The 20815-nt window shown below is 40.9% G+C and overlaps 1 protein-coding gene across 1 annotated transcript in view; it reads right to left on the bottom strand.

The window, feature by feature from the left end:
• Nucleotides 1-20815, bottom strand: part of LOC121875156 (gastrin/cholecystokinin type B receptor-like) — a 58314-nt gene that overhangs the window by 9397 nt on the left and 28102 nt on the right. The window contains exon 4 of the mRNA XM_042379588.1: nucleotides 1541-1662. Within this exon, the coding sequence (XP_042235522.1) occupies nucleotides 1541-1662 (122 nt within the window). The remainder of the gene's footprint in view (nucleotides 1-1540; nucleotides 1663-20815) is intronic.

Raw genomic sequence — 20815 nt, 5'->3', positions numbered from 1 at the left:
ACCACAGACAGAAAGAGCACAGCCCTCACCACAGACAGACAAGAAGCCCCCAACACACTCACAGCTCCCTCACAGACAGAAAGAAGACCCCCCAACACACTCACAGCTCCCTCACCTCAACGTATCTTAGTGAACAATGGCAACACTGAAAGGACTCCCACGAAGGAAACATAAAACAGTTTTTTTTTAAAGGAATTGGTGATGTTCAAGTATTCCCTGGCGATGATTGAAAGGTTACAACGGACTCATTTTTGGCAGATGCTTCACGCGACATGGGCTGAGGAGTCGAGGTGCTGTTCCCGTGGGAAGAGGAGGATGGAGGGGGGGGTGGGAGGGGAGGGACGGGATGAGGAGGGAGGAGGAGGAGGAGGGTGGAGGAGGGAGGATGAGGAGGGGGGAATGAGAGAGGAGGAGGAGGGGGGGATGAGGAGGAGGAGGGGAGATGAGGGGGAGGAGGGGGAGGAGGGAGGATGAGGGAGGACGAGGGGAGGAGGAGGATGAGGGAGGACGAGGGGGGAGGAGGGAGATGAGGGAGGAGGAGGGTGGAGGAGAGTGGAGTATTTAGAGCTTTATAATATGATGTAATAAAATATTGAGAATGATAACGATGATTGATGGCGAGGATGATGAGGATGGTAGTGGTGATGTTTTAATAAATGATGATGATGGTGGTTGATGAAGTTAATGATAATGATTAATGATGACTATTGAAGAAGGCAGAGACGGGAATCAGGAATACAAAAAGGGGGAGGGGGTTGAGAATTTGTGGGTGAGGAACATGAAGATAACGAGCTGGGTTTTATTGTTTATTTTATTTATTTTATTTTTTTGGGGTGGGGGTGTGTAAGCCGCCAAGATTTTTTTTTTAAATCTGATCAATATCATGGGCATTTTGAAGGCATGTGCACTTGATATTAAAAGATATTCTGAGGTCAATAACAATTAATTTTTAATATACAAAAAACGCCTGAGTACAATACATGTACTGCATTAAAGAAAAAATATTGGTATTTCTGATGAAAAGTGAAGGTCCGGACCCCAGAACCCCCCTGGATCCGCCCCTGGAAGGATGATTACCGGAGTTAATAATCAAATAATAATAATAATAATAATAATAATAATAATAATAATAATGATAATAATAATAATAATAATAATAATAATAATAATAATAATAATAATAATAATAATAATAATAATAATAATAATAATAATAATAATAATAATAATAATAATGATAATAATAATAATAATAATAATGATAATAATAATAATAATAATAATAATAATAATAATAATAATAATAAAAACGAAAAACAAGAATATTCCATAATAAAAGAAGCGTAAAAACAACAGTATTAATAAAAGCAAGAAACGGTCATAAATCACTACAGACTACAAAAGATTTTCTCTTTATAACTCAAAGTTCCAATTACTTGACACTAAGTCACAAATAATGAGCATCTTTATGAAGGTTTAAAGCTAATAGCTAAAGACTGTGTGGGTGGGGAGTGGAGGAGGTGGTAGGGGTCAGTCTTACCTCTCCATACTCATAGCTGTAAGGTTGAGGACGGAGCAGATAGCTGACACGTTCTGCAGGTAGTGGATGCCTTTACACAGGAACCAGCCAAAGGTCCACGAGTAGGCGAACACCTTGGCCGTCTGTAACAACAATAATTAATGTCTTTTTCCACTACATATGTACCTACGTAGATTACATACATACATACATACATACATACATACAAACATACATACATACATACAATAATAAAATAAGCATAATTACCATAATGGAATATTTCAATAGTATCCAAAAGAGATCGACACAATACACTTAATATGTAAATGAGGTCAGGCCTGCTCAGATACCCCCCCTCCACAAGCCACAGTGATGACACTTTTCTTAACTTAGGCCTATTGGAGTCCCGTCACTCCCCGTGTTGGCTATATTATGCTCCTCCCCTGCCTTCATGTACCGTCCCTCCGTTCCTCATGTCCTCCCCTCCTGCCCGTCTCCCTGATGATGCTAGTATATCACTCTTTGTCTCCTCCAACACACCAGAATATATTCCGTCTTCAAACCATTCTGCAGTTGCCTCTCCTCTCTCCTTTGATGGGTCGTAGTCAACAGCGCGTATATAACAGCAAAAAAAAAAAAAATCCTCACAAACTCATGTCAGAGACTGGCTTTTAATCTTCTCTTTTCTTTCTCCACCATCCTCATCATTATACGTTTCCATTCAACACACCTAATTAACGCTATGAGCTGTGAGCGTTAATACAAATATGAAGCCGATATGTATCCGAGCTTCAGGAGCCTCACTTGTATCGTGGGCGAGGGAGTGAATTCAAGTAAGGGTAAACTCAAGTCACAGGCCAGCAGGGCGCAGGGCTAAATGTCAGTTGTCAAGAGGTCATCTGTTAGACAAGAAGATTAATTACCATACATCACTCGCAAAGTATTAAGAGAGAAAATGCGAGACACTATAATTACCATGGGTGTACTAATTATATAAACATAATGTATGTAGTCCACATTTATATAAGTATTACTGTCTGTAAGACACGGGCTAATACATATTTCACCACCTTGTTCGGACACTCTACAAGAATATATATATAAAGATGTCATGAAGTTTTGATGTAATGCTTTTACCTGACTGATTATGCACATTCTTTTCTCGAGTTTTCTGTCAACATTGCGAGTCACAGTGAAAGTGTTGAAAAGAGTGATGGACGCCTTCAAATATTTCTTCTTTGAGTTAATGACCTATTTGAACAACATTTCTCATAGGTAATATTCTTGTTTTACTTAAAATCGCCTAAAATAACATTTCTTATACATTAATCTTTCTTACTTCTCTTAAAATCTCTTAACATAATATTTAAAATGAGTAAACGTGAGTCTTGGGTATACAAGGAAGCAGCGTGGCCGGTAGTGTACTTGACCACCTTCACTTCCCCAGCTGTAAAGTTATGTACCCATTTACACCTGGGTGGAATGAAACAGCTACAGGAGGCCCACCAGCCCTGTATCCACTTACATTATTTTTTTTAAAGGTGTTTAAACATGAGGTGAAACAAATAAGATCTGACCTGTAGTGAATAAGAGCTGACCTGTAGTGAATAAGATCTGACCTGTAGTGAATAAGATCTGACCTGTAGTGAATAAGATCTGACCTGTAGTGAATAAGATCTGACCTGTACTGAATAAGAGCTGACCTGTAGTGAATAAGATCTGACCTGTAGTGAATAAGATCTGACCTGTAGTGAATAAGATCTGACCTGTAGTGAATAAGAGCTGACCTGTAGTGAATAAGATCTGACCTGTAGTGAATAAGATCTGACCTGAATAAGAGCTGACCTGTAGTGAATAAGATCTGACCTGTAGTGAATAAGAGCTGACCTGTAGTGAATAAGATCTGACCTGTAGTGAATAAGATCTGACCTGTAGTGAATAAGATCTGACCTATAGTGAATAAGATCTGACCTGTAGTGAATAAGATCTGACCTGTAGTGAATAAGATCTGACCTGTACTGAATAAGAGCTGACCTGTAGTGAATAAGATCTGACATGTAGTGAATAAGATCTGACCTGTAGTGAATAAGATCTGACCTGTAGTGAATAAGATCTGACCTGTAGTGAATAAGATCTGACCTGTAGTGAATAAGATCTGACCTGTACTGAATACGAGCTGACCTGTAGTGAATAAGATCTGACCTGTAGTGATTAAGATCTGACCTGTACTGAATACGAGCTGACCTGTAGTGAATAAGATCTGACCTGTAGTGAATAAGATCTGACCTGTACTGAATACGAGCTGACCAGTAGTGAGTAGGATCTGACCTGTAGTGAATAAGATCTGACCTGTACTACATAAGACCTGACGTATTGTGAGTAGGACCAACATTGTTTATTATTAAGGCGAGTAAATAGCGGATGTCACCTGGGTCATGACAAAAATATTCTCGCCTTTCAGCCTCAATGTACTAATGGAACCTTGTCCCCAGTCGTATTTTTTTTGAGAGAGTATGTGTGTGGAGATAAACATGGAAAGCGAGAGGAAGAGGAGGATGAGAAAGGAGGAAGACGAACAGGGGAAACAGGGGGAAGAGGAGAGGAGGAAATGTAAAGGGGGGATGGAAGATGTAGGAGGAGGAGTAAGAGGAGGAGGAGGAGTAAGAGGAGGAGGAGGAGGAGATAGAGGAAGAGGAGGAAAACCAATAAACCTTAACACTAGCAGAAGATGGGTGAACGGGGGTTCGAGTTATGAGGCTCTCCAGGCTGGGGCGCCGCCACCCAGGACTTACGACTCACATTATGTCCCTGATCGGTAAGGGGGAGGAGGGAGAAGCAGGGGGGTGGTGGTGAGAGGAAGAAAAGGATATCGGACAAGATTTTGAAACACACACACACACACACACTGGACTATCAAAGGTTCTGACCAGACCACCTAGACTCTAGGTGGTCTGGTCAGTTCACGGTGTTGGGATAAAGGCTTTTCAAAGATTACTTGAAATGTGTTTTCCCGATTTTCTTGTCCACTAAAACCAATAGTCTATGTTAACCTCTGTATGTATGTCTGTTCTTCCTACTCCATGACGTATTTATAAATTTCTGCCATACAATATAAATGTCTATATCATACATTATATACAGTACGTCAATCTATCAATCTGTGTACGAAGTCTAATTAAATCAGTTCATCCTATTGCTTCGCTACCCTAACCCAACCTAACCTGATCTAACCTAACCTAACCCCCCCAGGTAATGTGTCTAATCTTCATGTGATTTATTTTTTCCCACAAGTGCAATATCACGGTATTGTTCGTCGTGGATGAGTCGAGGTCTTCCTACCGTCAGTTCTCATTAACCTTCCACACAACAAATGCCTCGCCGAGAGACTCAAATCACAGGGACTTGTATTTCTTTCTCTCCCGGGTTTATGGTTTTCTAGTTATCACAAAAAAGTCTTAAGTCTTATCAAATACACCTCCTCCTCTCGTCTTCTGTCTTCCCTTCCACAAGTCTTCCCTCACCTGTGTCCCGTCCACTGGTCGTTAGTTTGTGCTTGATTGAAGGAGGCTTGAGGTGTGTGTGTGTGTGTGGGGGGGCACTATAGTCTCTGCTTGTTATCATAGTTTGTTTTTCTAATTACTAACGTTTTTTTACATTATTTTTTTATTTGTTCTTTATTATGAGGTGGGGATGGGTGGGGTGAGTTGAGGTAAGACTGGGTTGGGCTGGGTTAGGTTGGGTTGGGTTTCCTGTAACTTGTTGATAACGTCTGTGTTGCTGTAACATAAGCCCATGAGACAAGTTGAACAAGTTCATTTCCAATTCCTCCAATGACGTATTAACGTACTACAGTATTTGGGGCTTTTATGGTGCGCCTCTTCACTCATCTGCTCACCGTGATGAAGGCTAACACGATCATTTCCATTCCACAACACCATATTTTTCGAACCCAAATAATTATTGATGTATCGTTACTGTTTTTGTTTTTCCTCGATTTTTTTTTATTTTTTTTTTCGCGGAATAATTAAAAAACAGAATAAATTTATGGGACGTTGAGAAGTAGCATCCGTCCGTCCGTATTTGATCCGTTAAGTCTTACGCCGCTACGTTCACTGTGGTGTATTTATCGCGTTTGCACTATGAAAGTGACTCATTTTAAAGGACAGACTAACACATAGTGGGTCAGTTACTGAGGACAAACCTTCACTTCGGAACGAAACACTAACAACTTCTAACGAGCCAAATGACAACTAAGCAATCGACAGCACAAAAACCCAGATAATTACTGAACAGCCCCCCTACTAGGTCTAATGACTTACTCTACCTGACACGGCGGCTGTTAGCGACGCGACTTCTCGTTCCCCTGTTCATTAATGGATAATTGCCTAGTTACGGGTCGTTTGGACATTGGGACTGAGTGACTGATTGGATTTATTTTACAGGATATATACCTACATATACAGAAAGAGACTTGGGTAATGATTTAGTTATGGAGAGAGAGAGAGAGTAACCAAGCGACAATATACATTGTTACACAAAATTATTAAGATAGAATAAGTCCGTCCACCAACCAATCCGCTGCCTTGCTACAAACTGACCCGAGGCCCCGGTTGCAAGCTTTGACTGAACAGACTACAGTATAGTTAGAGGTATAGTAACATCTATATTACAAGATTCACTCACATGGAATATTTATCATATGGGTAATGACGTCCTTGTTGTTATGGTAACCTCTGAACTGGGAACGTAATCCTCAAAGTTCCTGAATACTGGAGTATTATGAGGTTAGGTTAGGAGTATTAACCTTTTGTAATATAACCAGGTCCTCCACAGCGCCTGGGACACTCGCCAGCTGCTACTCTCTCAGTAACAATCTCCAAATCGTCAAAAAACACACACAAAAAAGATCCAAACTTTGGCTTCAAAACTCGGCTGAATCCCCGGGAGTTGTCAGCGGTTTATACCTCTCTCCCAGAAAGACTCAATTGAAGTGGTGACTCTTACTCCACCTCTCGAAACTCACTCACTCAACCCTCCCAACCCACTCACTCACTCAACCCTCCCAACTCACTCAACCTTCCACCTTTTAATTTCCCTCTTGAATTTTAGGCCAATAAATATGTATTGCGGGATTCAGGAAATTCTCTCTCTCTAACTGCATCATCGTTTCATCTCTCGTCTGACTTCGACACCAAACCTGTGTCGGTTACATCACCTTCACAGGACTTACTCGTGTGTTCCTCCCCGTTGCTCTTCTCTAGTGAGTCAATTTACTGTACTAATGGTGTGTGTGTGAATGTATGTGTGTGTGTGTGTGTGTGTGTGTGAGGGCCGGCCACACCCAGGCATCACCTATGAATAAATGTTTCAAGAATCAGGGGTCTGGTAGTCGGGTCCATCAGATGTTTCCGTCTCGTGTAGAAAGTGGGGGACCTGTACCAAGATCTTCAGAGGGTTGTATGTTCCTCTTCCCTTAAATGAAGACTTTAAGAGCCCTCAAGTGATCACGTAGCTCCCCCAGCTTATTCCACCTGATGATTTACCACTAATGTTGCCTGGGTTAGGTTAGATTAAAGTAGGTTAGGTTAGGTTAGCATTAGATTAGATTAGATTAGATGCGATGGAATGGGATGAGATTAGATTAGGTCAGGTTAGAGTTAGGTTAACGTTAGGTCAGGTTAGAAATTAAGATAGGTTACGTTAGTGTTAGGTTAGGTTAACATTAGTGTGGCTAATTATAAGTTGAAATAAACTGAGGTACAGTCTCACCCAAAAGTTGGTTAACTCTCCCAGCCAGCTATTGCTACACTGACTGCTTCAGATGTATGAACGTGATTCTGTTACTTCGAACCATTAGATTCATTCGTATCGGTCTCATGTTCTGGTTGGTACTGAGAATTTCAAACATCTGAAGCAGGCAGTGCAGCAATAGCTGGCTGGGAGAGTTAACAAACTTTTGGGTGAGACTGTACCTAACTTTAGAGGAATTCTTACTAGTTACGACTTAGTTTCAGTTCATTTTGGACACTCTCTCGGCCACAAATTTGAGTCAGTCGAAGGCAAGGTAAAAATAACACATGAACTACACCTTTTCACATATCAGTTGAGACATTGCTACATAACTATTTGACAAATTTCATAACCGAATGACAGAACACATATCGAATGACAATCTAAAATAACTGTTTGTTCATGCTAATGGAAATGATTGACATAAGTTATGAAGTTGACAGACGTGAACAATAAACCGACGTCTACATATAGTTTGAGAATGTAACAATTGGAGAATGACATACCACCAACAGTTATTTTAGATTGTCATTCGATATGTGTTCTGTCATTCGGTTATGAAATTTGTCAAAAATTATGTAGCAATGTCTCAACGGATATGTGGATATGTGAAAAGGTGTATTGTGACTATCATGTATATTTGGTAATGTGCCCCCGTTAGATACGTTCTCTCATTTCCGCTCGCAGGAAACACTTAGCATACGGACTTCTGAGAAACCAACTTTGTGGTGTAGTTTACGTGAGTTAAAGGACTTCTCACATTTCTTATTAGGAAAATAAAAACGGTTTTCTGAGAACCCGAGGTCTATCTTATGTACTAACTGTCAGAAGTTGATCTGACCACAGACACACAAAACACACACACACACACACACACACACACACACACACACACACACACACACACACACACCTCCAGGAATTTGTCTACCTGACTTCTTATTATCGATATATAAAAATATGTCGAAAGAAAAGGATATCCCGTCTACAAACAAATTGACCTTTGACCTTTATATGCCATTAGCTCAAATATATGGACCTTGTTCATATTGGCGGCACATCATGTGAGGATGCAGTTGTGTGTGTGTGTGTGTGTGTGTGTGTTGGGTCCAGTCATGTTGATCAGTTCAATCTATAGAGAGAACATTACCTCTGGAACCAAGAGGACAGTCAGACGAACTAACGAAGGTCATGTACAGCGTCGCTAGAGCATTTCTTCTTCCCGGACACATAATTAACAATACTAACTGTTGTTCATAACAAGTTTAAAAGGCGAGGGCTCGTGGTCCACCAGCCAGTCTCTCTACTTCCCAAACATTATTAACTCTCACACTTGCCATTTCAACCAAAAAATGCTAATGCGTATTATACTTTTTTGTGTGCACTAATTACCCCGCTGGCACACTCTTGTATAATAAGTTCTCAGACATTTTACCAACAGTTGTGGTGATGTAATAAAGCGATTTAATTTACTCAGTGTTTAATTTACATTCTATTTTTGTCTGGGAATCTTACTCATTAGTAACGACGGCGAAGGGAGAGGTGAGAGATAACGACGGCGAAGGGAGAGGTGAGAGATAACGACGGCGAAGGGAGAGGTGAGAGATAACGACGGCGAAGGGAGAGGTGAGAGATAACGACGGCGAAGGAGAGAGAATTGAGATAACGACGGCGAAGGGAGAGGTGAGAGATAACGACGGCTATTTTAACGACGGCGAAGGGAGAGGTGATCTGAGGAATCTTAACGACTAACGACGGCATTGAGAGATAACGACGGCGAAGGGAGAGGTGAGAGATAACGACGGCGAAGGGAGAGGTGAGAGATAACGACGGCGAAGGGAGAGGTGAGAGATAACGACGGCGAAGGGAGAGGTGAGAGATAACGACGGCGAAGGGAGAGGTGAGAGATAACGACGGCGAAAAGAGAGCCGAGAAGAACGATGACCGACTAAGGGCGAACTCAACTACAAATGCGAGAGTTAACTTGGATGTTTCCACTAAAACGATAATTTGTTAAAGATTCACAACTACGTTCAAACTCACAGAACCACAACAACACCCGGACATAAAATTCGTCTATACAAGAGGGTACAGACTGAGACTTAAAACTGTAAGTCATGTAAGTCAGGAGTATTATGAAGCTCCAACCACCAACATCCCTGCCTCACTAACCAATGGTCTGGGGGCTGTAGTCACGTTCATACATGGGGACTTATTAATAAATCACCTCAGTATTGTTTACTTCACTATTTCTCCCCTACATAAAAAATATTAATCCAAGGAACCCATTGTCTCCTTCCAAACATCCATACAATAACATACGTGACAACAGTTAAGTCAGAATCAAGAGGGCGGTCAGCAACCCTGCCGATAATATGACCAGACCCCAAACTACCCAGGATATATGACGTAAAAAAGGTGTCGCCGTCACAGCTGCCAGAAAACGCTTTATCTCAACACCAATTAGTAGTGCTATTACGCATCCTTCAACTAGTGGCTCTCTGCTTCACATTGCACCACGACACGAAGGAGCCATTACTGAGCCATAAAACAACGCCAAATTTTATGCCTCATTGATTTAATTAACATTAGCGGGACAAGGTGGCTTAAGTGGGTTTCTATGACACACACACACTCACACACGACAAATACAATGTTTTGATAAGTTGCTGTTAACGTTGCTGTCTCATCTCCCCCCTTTCTTCTTCCTTCCTTATCTTCCCTTTACCTCTGCTTCCTCTTTCCTCCCTCTCCCATCTCACCTTGCCCCTCTCTTCCACTTTCTTTATCCTATATCCCACCCCCTTCTTCTTCTTCTCCTTTCTCCTCTCCATCTCCCTTCACCTTCCCTTACATACCCTTCCTTTCTCCCCTCCTCGGCTCATCTTCCCTTTTAAATATTTATAACAGGACACATGATCCTTCCCTCTCGAATTCACTTCCAATTACCTGTTAACTCTCATCGTAACAGTGATGGCGGTAGTACAGGTATGGTACAGGTGTGGTGGGGTACAGGTATGGTGGGGTACAGGTGTGGTGGTGGGGTACAGGTATGGTGGGGTACAGGTGTGGTGGTGGTGAGGTATCTGTGTAGTGGTGGTGTTTCAGGTGTGGTGGTGGGGTATAGGTGTGGTGGTGGGGCACAGGTGTGGTGGTGTGGGGTACAGGTATGGTGGGGTACAGGTATGGTGGGGTACAGGTGTGGTGGTGGGGTACAGGTGTGGTGGTGGTGGGGGGTACAGGTGTGGTGGTGGTGGGGTACAGGTGTGGTGGTGGTGGGGTACAGGTGTGGTGGTGGTGGGGTACAGGTGTGGTGGTGGTGGGTTACAGGTGTGGTGATGGTGGGGTACAGGTGTGATGGTGATGTACCTGTAGTTGTGGTGCATTACCACCTCACCGCCATATCAACACCACATCACTCCACCCCCACCACCACACCATCAGTGGCACATCAACACCAGCACATCACTACCCCTACAGCAGCACATCACCACCACAGTCAGACACACACCACACTAACACACTCTCGACACCTGTGTTACTGTAGCACCAGAATTAAATTTTTTTTATTGTGGTTTTCCGGACCACACTGAGTGGCCATCCTCCCTTCTGAACAAAATACTAAATACCTGTCACGCTTCAATACTTTTTTCTTTTTTCAGATAATAAATATCTAGTTATACTGAGCACTATTTTTTTAATTAATACAAAATGTTTTAAGCTCCAATGTGTATTTCTGTAGAGCTAAATTTGTGTTGTTCCAGAATTACTTTTATTTAGTATTATGAAAAAATTGAATTCCAGTGTTTGATAAGCTTCGTTTGGTTAGGTTAGGTTAGGTTACGTTAGGTAGGATTTGGTTATAAAAATGAGAAAACAAAAAACATTACTAGAACAATATTCACGGATAAAATAAAAAGATATAAAAAGAATAAAATATAAAACGTAATAATCACACTTGGAAATCACTACACAGAGAGGAAAGACAAACAATCAATAATCAGAAGAGTAATGACAAAGGAGATTTCACTGATAACAAAAGCGAAAACAAGAAGAGATGATAAAGGAAAACAAGAAAGAAAAGCAAAAACAACAGGAAATCAGAAAACACGAAGTAAAAGGCAAACAATAAAGAAACAGACAAACAGGTAGTGATGCGTGACGAAAGATAAACGATAATAACAAGGAGAAATTGACAAAAGGAACAGCAAAAACGACCTGAAAAATGAGTAAGGAGAGTGACGGAAGGTGTGCTTGTTGACATTACAGACTGAGTGAGTGTGTGTGTGTGTGTGTGTGTGTGTGTGTGTGTGTGTGTGTGTGTTAACGGGAACAAAAACTCAGGAATGTAAAGATAACATGATACTCACACAAGCCTCCTCGTATAAAATCTTAATCATAAAGGCCCAAAATAAATGAACCTGACCATAAAAAAATTCTTAAAGTAGAAATCATTAAAACGTGAGAGAAAAAACCTTTGAAGCCGAAGCCTTTGTCGAAGAAAAAAGTATATTGAAGTGGGTGAAAGGAATCAATAAAGGGGATATAGATAAAGTTCTTATAATATCCGAGCAGGATAGGACTCGGAGCAACGGATTTAAGTTGGATAAGTTTAGGTTTAGGAGGGAGATAGGAAGAAACTGGTTCACAAATAGGGTGGTGGACGAGTGGAACAAGCTTAGCAACTTTGTAGTAAGTGCGGGAACTCTGGAAAGTTTCAAAAGAAGGCTAGATAGATTCATGGATGATAGAGAGTGGTAGTAACTCTCGACAGGAGCTGCCATGCACAGACCAACCGGCCTATTGCAGACTCCTTATTTTCTTATGTTATGTTCTTATGTATAGTTTTATCATTATTTCCAAAGTTACTCATTAAGATAACATGCGTTTCCTATGGTGTGAGCTTAAGGGGGATGGGGGGCATTGTACTGTATATCAATAGTATTAGTTTGATGTTGATAAAAACAAAAACAAAATTATCAATACTAGAAATTGACTTGTTAAAACTTATCAAAGTAACACTATAATATCGTATACAAATATCAGACATGATAAAAAGCTGACATTAAAATACCTGACATGTTATAATAAAATTACTTTAAATTATAATAATACTGTATTAATATAATCCAACAAGTTAAAACACTGACATTAAAGATCATAATGAAATACAAACAAAGTAACTGACACTGAAAAAAGAGTAATAACACCTTTAGCACTATAGTGGGTATGCAGTATGTCTTTAGGACGAAGAAGTAGTCAGAAGAGGAGGAAAAGGGAAGTGGCCACTATGGTCTCTCACAACAGAGAAAATGACTTATTACAAAACCTGCGTGGAATATCCCGATCAGCTTAACCCAACTCTCTCTCTCTCTCTCTCTCTCTCTCTGTGCGCGCGCGCCCATGAAAAATTCCACTTACATCAAAGGCTTTTATATAAACTTATAATATAGTCATATTATTCTGAGAGAGAGAGAGCGCGCACAGCACCCCGGGCACCAACACTATGGCCCCTCCGTGATGAAGGGTAAAAATTGGCGTTAAATTTCAAGTAAAATGATCCAGTTGCAGTTTTGTTTGCGGCGCTAACGAGGTGGGGGAACGAGCGGACAAACACCATCACTGTCCTTGAACTTTCGTGCAAATAATAAAAAATATATTAATAACATGAACAATTAAAAAAATCATATTTTTGTATATAATTTCTTCATTGTCATTATGATATTAATCAAAATTCGCGAAAAATCCATCAAAAATAAATAAAAATCACATGAAAATAAAACAAAAAATCATGAAAATAATAGCCATGAACTGTGACTTACATGACAAATAAGAGACTGCCATGAACAATACAACCCCGGAAAGTAAAAATAATTGTCCTGAATATACCATGACAATACTGACTCATGACACGAGCTGGGAATAAAATTACAGTAAATAAAAATATGACACAGGCATCAAATCTAAACAACATGCAATTGATCTATTTCTTTTTCGTTTTATTTTTTTAATATGAAACTACCGCCATACATAATTCACCTCTGAACTTAACCTCTGACATGGAAGACCTAAATCTGCTGTTGTTTCACGGGAAATATCACTAAAATAGCCGTATTGCTGTAAGGAACCGACTCCATACCAAGTTACATTTACAGACTGACAGACACATGTGCAGGTAGACAGACAGATAGATAGGCAAGACAGACATTAATAGACAGACAGGCGTATATACATAAAGATAGAAAAACAGACAGACTGACAAACACAGACAGACTGACAAACACAGACAGACAATCAAACAAACACAGACAAAACACACACAAACTAACCACTTGACAAATAAGAAAATGACATGATATTAAATGGAATAAAAAAAAACAGGTAGACCCTTGTAGTAATTAGGGCCTGCAGTATAGGGTCACCTCATCCCCGTTGGCTGAGACAATGCCATAACCTTAGTGACTGAGGGAGTGTGGTGCTGCCTCTTGAAATATTTCCTCACAACTCACGCTGACACCCAATAACCTGCCACCAACACAAATTACTTTAGCTATACAAACTTTTATTACAACCTATCAGAAACAAAAGTACTGAAAGTATATTAAGCTTTACAATATACCTCCAGCAACACAAATTACTGAAAGTATATAATGTTCTACAATAACCTGCCAACAATACAACTTTTACTGTATAATTATAGACTTTTACGAGAGGAAATTATTTATCCAGTTTTTCAAGCCAGAATAATATTAACACAGCAGTAATGACTGTTTCCTTTTACCCCGTTCATGTTATTCATTTAAGAATTTGTGCTGTGTATACTAATGTGTTTACCGTTAATAATAATAATAATAGTTTACCCCACATACTCACGGCTTCCCTCACCAACCATCTCTCGGCAGTAACTTCAGCGTCGCTTAAACACGTACGCGCCTTCAGTGAGGTCCTCCCCAGCAGGTTAATTATACTAAGGTACACACCCATTTAATCATCTCAACCCTCCTCCCACCTCACTCTCTCTCTCTTATCTCCCTCCTCCTCCTCTCCGCTCCCCCTCCACAGTATTTCCATAATCATACATTGGGTAAATTCCCTGTCAAGACGCTGTCTCCCTCTCTCTTTTTACTATCCTTCATCCTTCTCTCTCACCACTCTCTCCCTCCCTCCCACATAATCGTGATATACATAATATTGAATCTTTTTCTTTTAACATTTTCCTCACTATGTGCCCTAACCTACCCCCCTCCCACCCCACCCTCCTCCGTGATGTACAGTAATTAAGTCCGGGGTGTCACGTCCAACACCAATTTTTTCTGAGATAGTCAAGGATGACTTCCGAGTGTTTAGATAATATTGGCAGCTATACCTTGAACACCCTGAGAAGGTAAGAAATTATGAGAAACTGAACCTGATCACCGACGCAGCTTCGTACAGAGAGTTTTGGAAAGGTAAGTGGGCAAATGTTTCTTTACCAGATATTGTGATGAAGTTTGTGTTCGTCACCAGTAAGGTTCATGGTGAGTGGCCAGTTATCGTCAATGTAACAGTATTAGTGTTGAAACTGTCTGTCATCAGATTGTGACATAAAAGGCCTCTAAAGGACATTTCGAGTCATTTTTTTAATGGGACTATCCCAGCGTGTCCCCTCCCCCCCTCCACACACACTCGCCTCCTCCCTACCCTCACGCCACTCCTGCAACCTGACACAAACATACAAATTTTAGCATCAATTACGTCAGTAATCTTGAACAAGTCAACAAAACTCTTGCTTTCATGAATGCTTTTGAAAGATCCCAATAAAGGCTGTCGATTTTTTTCTTCAATAACTAACTAACTAATTGGCTGACTAACTGACTGACTCTCTCTCTGATATACAAACATTTTTAAAAACACAAATCAATCGTGTTCACTCGGTATAACATTCTATATAGCTATACACGGTCAGGGGGGTTGTATGTATCACCGTTCTGTTCACCCATACAAACACACACATACAGTAGGCTACGTATATACAAATACATACAAAAGCATATAACAGGCAATACAAAGATACGTATGTCTTTACATAAGTCTTTTGTTTATAACAAATGGATTTTATTTTCAAAGCCTAAAAGAAAAAAACACAGGTGGGAACACAGTCATTTGACACTACCGTCAATATGTACACAGTATTATAACTCGATATTCCATAATAATACAGTGAGAGAGACCACACAGCCCATAATGGTCTCCAGACGTGTTACAAGAGCCGTAGGTCGGTCCTGTATGGTGTCCGTCATAGTGTTAATGGTGAGGCGTCATCATATCTCACGCCCACACGTACCTTGCTCTCGTGACGTCATGAATCCCGGGGCGCTGATTGGCTACTTCTCTTAAGCGGGTATATTGCAGGGTGATTGATAATTGGGTCTCTTACGATTATTATTTATAATCAATGCTCCTATTCCTATTAAATCATCAACAGATATAATCTTTATATACCTCGCATTGTCGAAAATCGCTATGTTGGCCTGTTAGTTTGTCTGTCACTCATCCCTTTAACCTCAACTTTATCCATTGCATTCACTCTAAAAAAATTATTAAATATATCAATCTTTCAGTTAAGTTTGTTTGTTATGTCCCGGCTTGGCTGCACGTCTCAGTCCACCTCCAAAACATTTTCAATTATCAGCTTTAAACGCTAAAAAATTCACCTTCCTTTGGGATACTCGTGAAAACCTGCAACTGCTGGGTAAAAGGTCGGTCTGGGGTCAAACCTGCCCCAGTCCTAAGAGGTCCTGGTTCAATCGTACCAAATTTAAGCATTAGGCCTAGCAGGGGTCATTGAAGGCTTATTGGGGTAAGGTAGGGTAATTAGTGCCAAACTGTCTAATATTTAGTACCAACTGGACAACCTTCATCTAAATTTCTTGTCTTCTCTTCAAATTTTCCCACTTCTTTCTTCAATTGTCTTCTTTCTTTCTTAACAACTTCTTCCGTACGTTCTTCATGTTTCATTATGATGCTCTATATTTTTTAAGACTTTTTTATCCTTTTCCTTCATTTCTTCCTACAAATTTCGTCGTCTCTCCTTACTTGTTCAGACTTTATTTCTTCCTTCTTAATTTGTTCACTTCTCCGGATTGTCTTACCTAATAGGAACTGTTTTCCACTCCAGCTCTACTGTAAGTCTGTCCTCCCACTGCACTCTCTCTGAGGCTCGCGTCGTCCTCAGCTGCACAAACATTTAACATCTCAGCTTCTCGTCTAAGTGACCCGGGCACAATATCACGACGCCCGGAGGTAACTGTTCCGCCTGAGTCCAGTTTGTAAATGCCATATTGTCTTTGTCGTTTATTAATGAACCACTATAAATATCAGCCCCACGACACTTTCTTTAATCAGCTTCGATTTTGAGAGAAAACATTTGGTCGTATCATTACCAACCGTTAAAGGGATCACGTTAAGAATAAATAATAAATTATGTATACTGTATAGCTGGTCGGTTACAGCGGCGTTTTGTAGTACAGTATATTTTAACATCTAAACTATTTATATCAACACAAATATATAACTGTTTCTCTTTTCTATTATGTACAAGAACAATCGCGATGCCTCTATGCACTAACACGTATATACAAAGGTATATATAGACTTACACATGTATACTAAGATCTGTATATGGTAGACTCAAACATGTATAGTTCTGCAAGTGAAAGCCTCACAATATTCCCCCCAACAGAGCAGTCAGCTCTCAGTGACGGTACAACACACACACACACACACACACACACACACACACACACACACACACACACACACACACACACACACACACACACACACACACACAGTGCCAGGCTACGGCAGTGTGTTTAAAAAAATTCCATTTGGGGGCCGGGGACTGTGTGTGTGTGTGTGTGTGTGTGTAGACGACCTCACCCTCGTCGCCCACACTGAACGCGACCTATAGGAGACCCTGAACACCTACGTAGATATGTATACACACTTCCGGCTTGAGGTGAATGTACGTAAGACTCAGTTTCTTTCAGCCTGCCCCTGGTTCAGCCACACCACCATCCATCCAGCTTAACGATTCTGCCCTCTCTAATGTTACCCACTTTCAGTATCTCGGCTCCCATGTGTCCACCACACCGGACATCGATGAAGAGATTCAACATCGGATCAGATGTGCATCCCAAGCCTTTGGCAGACCCTGTACCCGTGTCTTCAGTTGTATAGGGAGCTGAAATTATCTACAAAGTTACATGTATATCGAGCAGTGGTTCTCCTCACCCTGTTATATGGCAGCGAGACATGGGTCACATACTGGAGGCACCTCAAGGCACTTGAAAACTTTCACCAACGTAGTCTACATTCCATCCTCAGAGTTCGCTGGGAAAACAAGAAAACACATGCCATAATTCTCGCTGACACAAGACTACCATTATCCATGAACAACTACGTTGGATCTGGCCATGTTACCGGCATGGACGACAGTAGACTGCCAAAGCATGTACTATACTGTACAGTCACCTAACCAATGGTAAATGTAATGCTGGCAGGCAATGGATAAGGTATAAAGATAGTCTTAATAAAAACCTGAAAAGATGGCAAATCGACCCTTTCACCTGGGAGACGATCACTCCATACCGTAAAGCTTGGGGTGAGCATCACACGAGAAGATGTCAATATTTTCGAATTAGCCCGACTGCATACCGAGGCAGACAAGTGCCAACGCCGGAAAGACGCTGCCGCCGCCCCTCCCGCACTAGATGCAGCCCTCCACACGTGTAACATCTGTGGACGACCCTGCCGGTCCCGTATCGGCCTCTCGAGTCACCTCAGAGCTCACCAACGAAGGTGACGATATCCTTCATAATTCATATCATTGTATCATAGCTGGATGATCGCCATACTCGATTCCGAGTGACAACAAAGTAGTAGTAGTAGTAGTCTCTGATGGCCTGCCGCCTCGTCCCCCTGAATAAAAGCCCAGGATGTAGGCCTATAGGGTGGGGAAGTGCTGAGACGGATCACTGGAAAATGCATAATGGATGTGGTCGTTGATGATATGAGGGTAGCTGTAGGGAACCTGCAAGTGTGTGCTGGCCACCAGGTTGGGGGTGAAGCTTCATTCACGCCATGAGAAATGTATTTGAGCAACACGATTGTGAGGCAGTACTCCTGGTTGATGCTTCCAACGTATTCAACATAATCAACCGCAAGGCTACACTGCACAACATCAAGATCAAGTGTCCAAGCTTTGCAATGTATGTTGAAAAAACCTACAGGAACCCGGCAGACCTCTACTGTATATAACAAGCTTCAAGGTCCAAAGAGGAGATTCTACAATACAGACAGACAGACTGACTGACTCCCTCTTGTACATTGAGAAAAACACAAATAAAAGAAACATTAAAATAGAAAGAAAAATAAACACACACAAGGGTTGAAAAAAAAACAAATATTGACTCCTAAAAAAAACATAAAACACAACAAGCACAAAGCTGTCAACAGTGTGTGTGTGTGTGTGTGTGTGTGTGTGTGTGTGTGTGTGTGTTTGCTTGTTTACTCACCTGGGTAAACAGTACTAAAAATGTAAATAATGTGATGTGGACAAAACACCCGAGGCAATTTTGATATTAGATATATAAATGAGCTTGTGTGTGTGTGTGTGTTACTGCGTATGTATCCATGTGTATGTATCCATGTGTGTGTGTGTGTGTGTGTGTGTTACTGCGTATGTATCCATGTGTATGTATCCATGTGTGTGTGTGTGTGTGTGTGTGTGTATACAAAGAGGATTTTTCTATTTTTTCTGATATGAAGGTTTAAAAATATAATTCGTCCTGTGACGCAGTGAGGAAAAATACAGTTTGGGGGCCGAGGCTTCCAGAGTGCAGCCTCATCACCAGACTCCACGGGTCAACAGTTGTATGGGCGGCAACATGAAAGTTTCCAAGCAGAGAATTTTTAGTGTTGTCGTCGTTGTCCTAAATTAAGAGTATGTTGTTTTATTGATCGTTTCTCGCTGTTCGTCGACACACACACAGACTTTCCTCCACACTCACCACCAACTCCCAACTTTCCGTAACTTTCTTCACTCACAACTTTCATTACACCCGTGCTTTCTATTCCAGCTTTCTCCAATCTTCCTCCATAAATCTCAATATCCCTCACCACAAGTCGTTTATCACGCTCCAACTTTATCCACAAAACTGCTTTCTATTCTCGTTTTCATCAATTTCAACTCCCATCATCAAAACTTTCACTGTGCTAATCCTTTCTCTCACAGCTTTCTATATAACTGACCATAACTTTCATTGTCTTGGATGTCTGTGTGTATCCAGGACCTACAACTCCTGTGCTTTCACTGTTGTATTTCTTATCCAAGTTTTCAATCTAAATATTACCGAAACCTTCTGCCAAAACACACACACACACAGGTATATCTATTACTCGACCTGCATATAAGCACCAGTTTACAACCGGGCACTAACATACGACCCTGATATAAATGGCATTATATCAGGGTTGGTGGACGGCATCAGGACGCGATAGTAACAACACATCGTGAATTTGATAGTGCAGGTACATTTATTTCCGGGTTGGTTAAAGTTAAAGGGAGGAGAGCGAAATATATTACTGGATGAAAAGTATTGGTTCCGGGTTGTGTAAAGCGTCAAGACTATATGGAAATAAGATAACATAATACTTCATAGAATTTTTTCCCCTTTCTTCTGGGTTATGAAACGTATCGTGACCTGATGAAATATATAATGCGACCCTGAAGTATATTTTCTATTTCAAAACTCCAATTATTATTATTTTTTCAAGTTTTTATTCTCTCTGCTTCACTCTTTCTAGTATTAAAATTATCTCTATTATTCAGGTTTTATTACGTCTGAGAGAATGAGAAAGTCACCGTATTTTATCTCAGTTCTACAGGGCCCTCTTAAATGGCTCTATTTTCGTTTTGATTTGTCAGGAAGCCATTTTAACGTGGCCATCACTTTCTTAAACGAGAGAGAGAGAGAGAGAGAGAGAGAGAGAGAGCTTAAAACCCGCGTATATCAAAACAATTAACTATTTATTGGTCTCACGTTACCTGTTAAGGGAGCATTACTCAGGCACAATGCTAATCATCGCCTCACCCCTTACCGCCACAACTGACCTAAGTGATGGTGTTTTTTGTGTTTGTTTTAGTTCAGAGATTAAAACGTGGCGTGGCACTTATGTTTCGGCGTACACACACACACACACACACATAGGTGCTAGCTTTGAACTCCTCATACAAGACTGAAGTAATATAGACCGTGGCCCACCTGACTCTTAACCTCGCCAGCAGTTAGGCTTTTATGTGGCACAACAAGTCATGTCATTTTAAGGAAATTTTATCCAGCAAAAATTTTCTTCTGGGGAGAAGGTGAAGGAGGAAGAAAGAGGGAGAGAAGAATGAGGACGAGAAGGAAGAGGAGGAGCAAGAGCAGGAGGAAAGAGGAGGTGGAAAGGAGCGAAGGT

This window comes from Homarus americanus, unplaced genomic scaffold (genome assembly GCF_018991925.1).
Source record: "Homarus americanus isolate GMGI-L3 unplaced genomic scaffold, GMGI_Hamer_2.0 scaffold36970, whole genome shotgun sequence".
Classification (NCBI taxonomy): domain Eukaryota; kingdom Metazoa; phylum Arthropoda; class Malacostraca; order Decapoda; family Nephropidae; genus Homarus; species Homarus americanus.
Note: the sequence above shows the minus strand (reverse complement) of the source record. Positions and strands in the feature narration are given on the sequence as shown.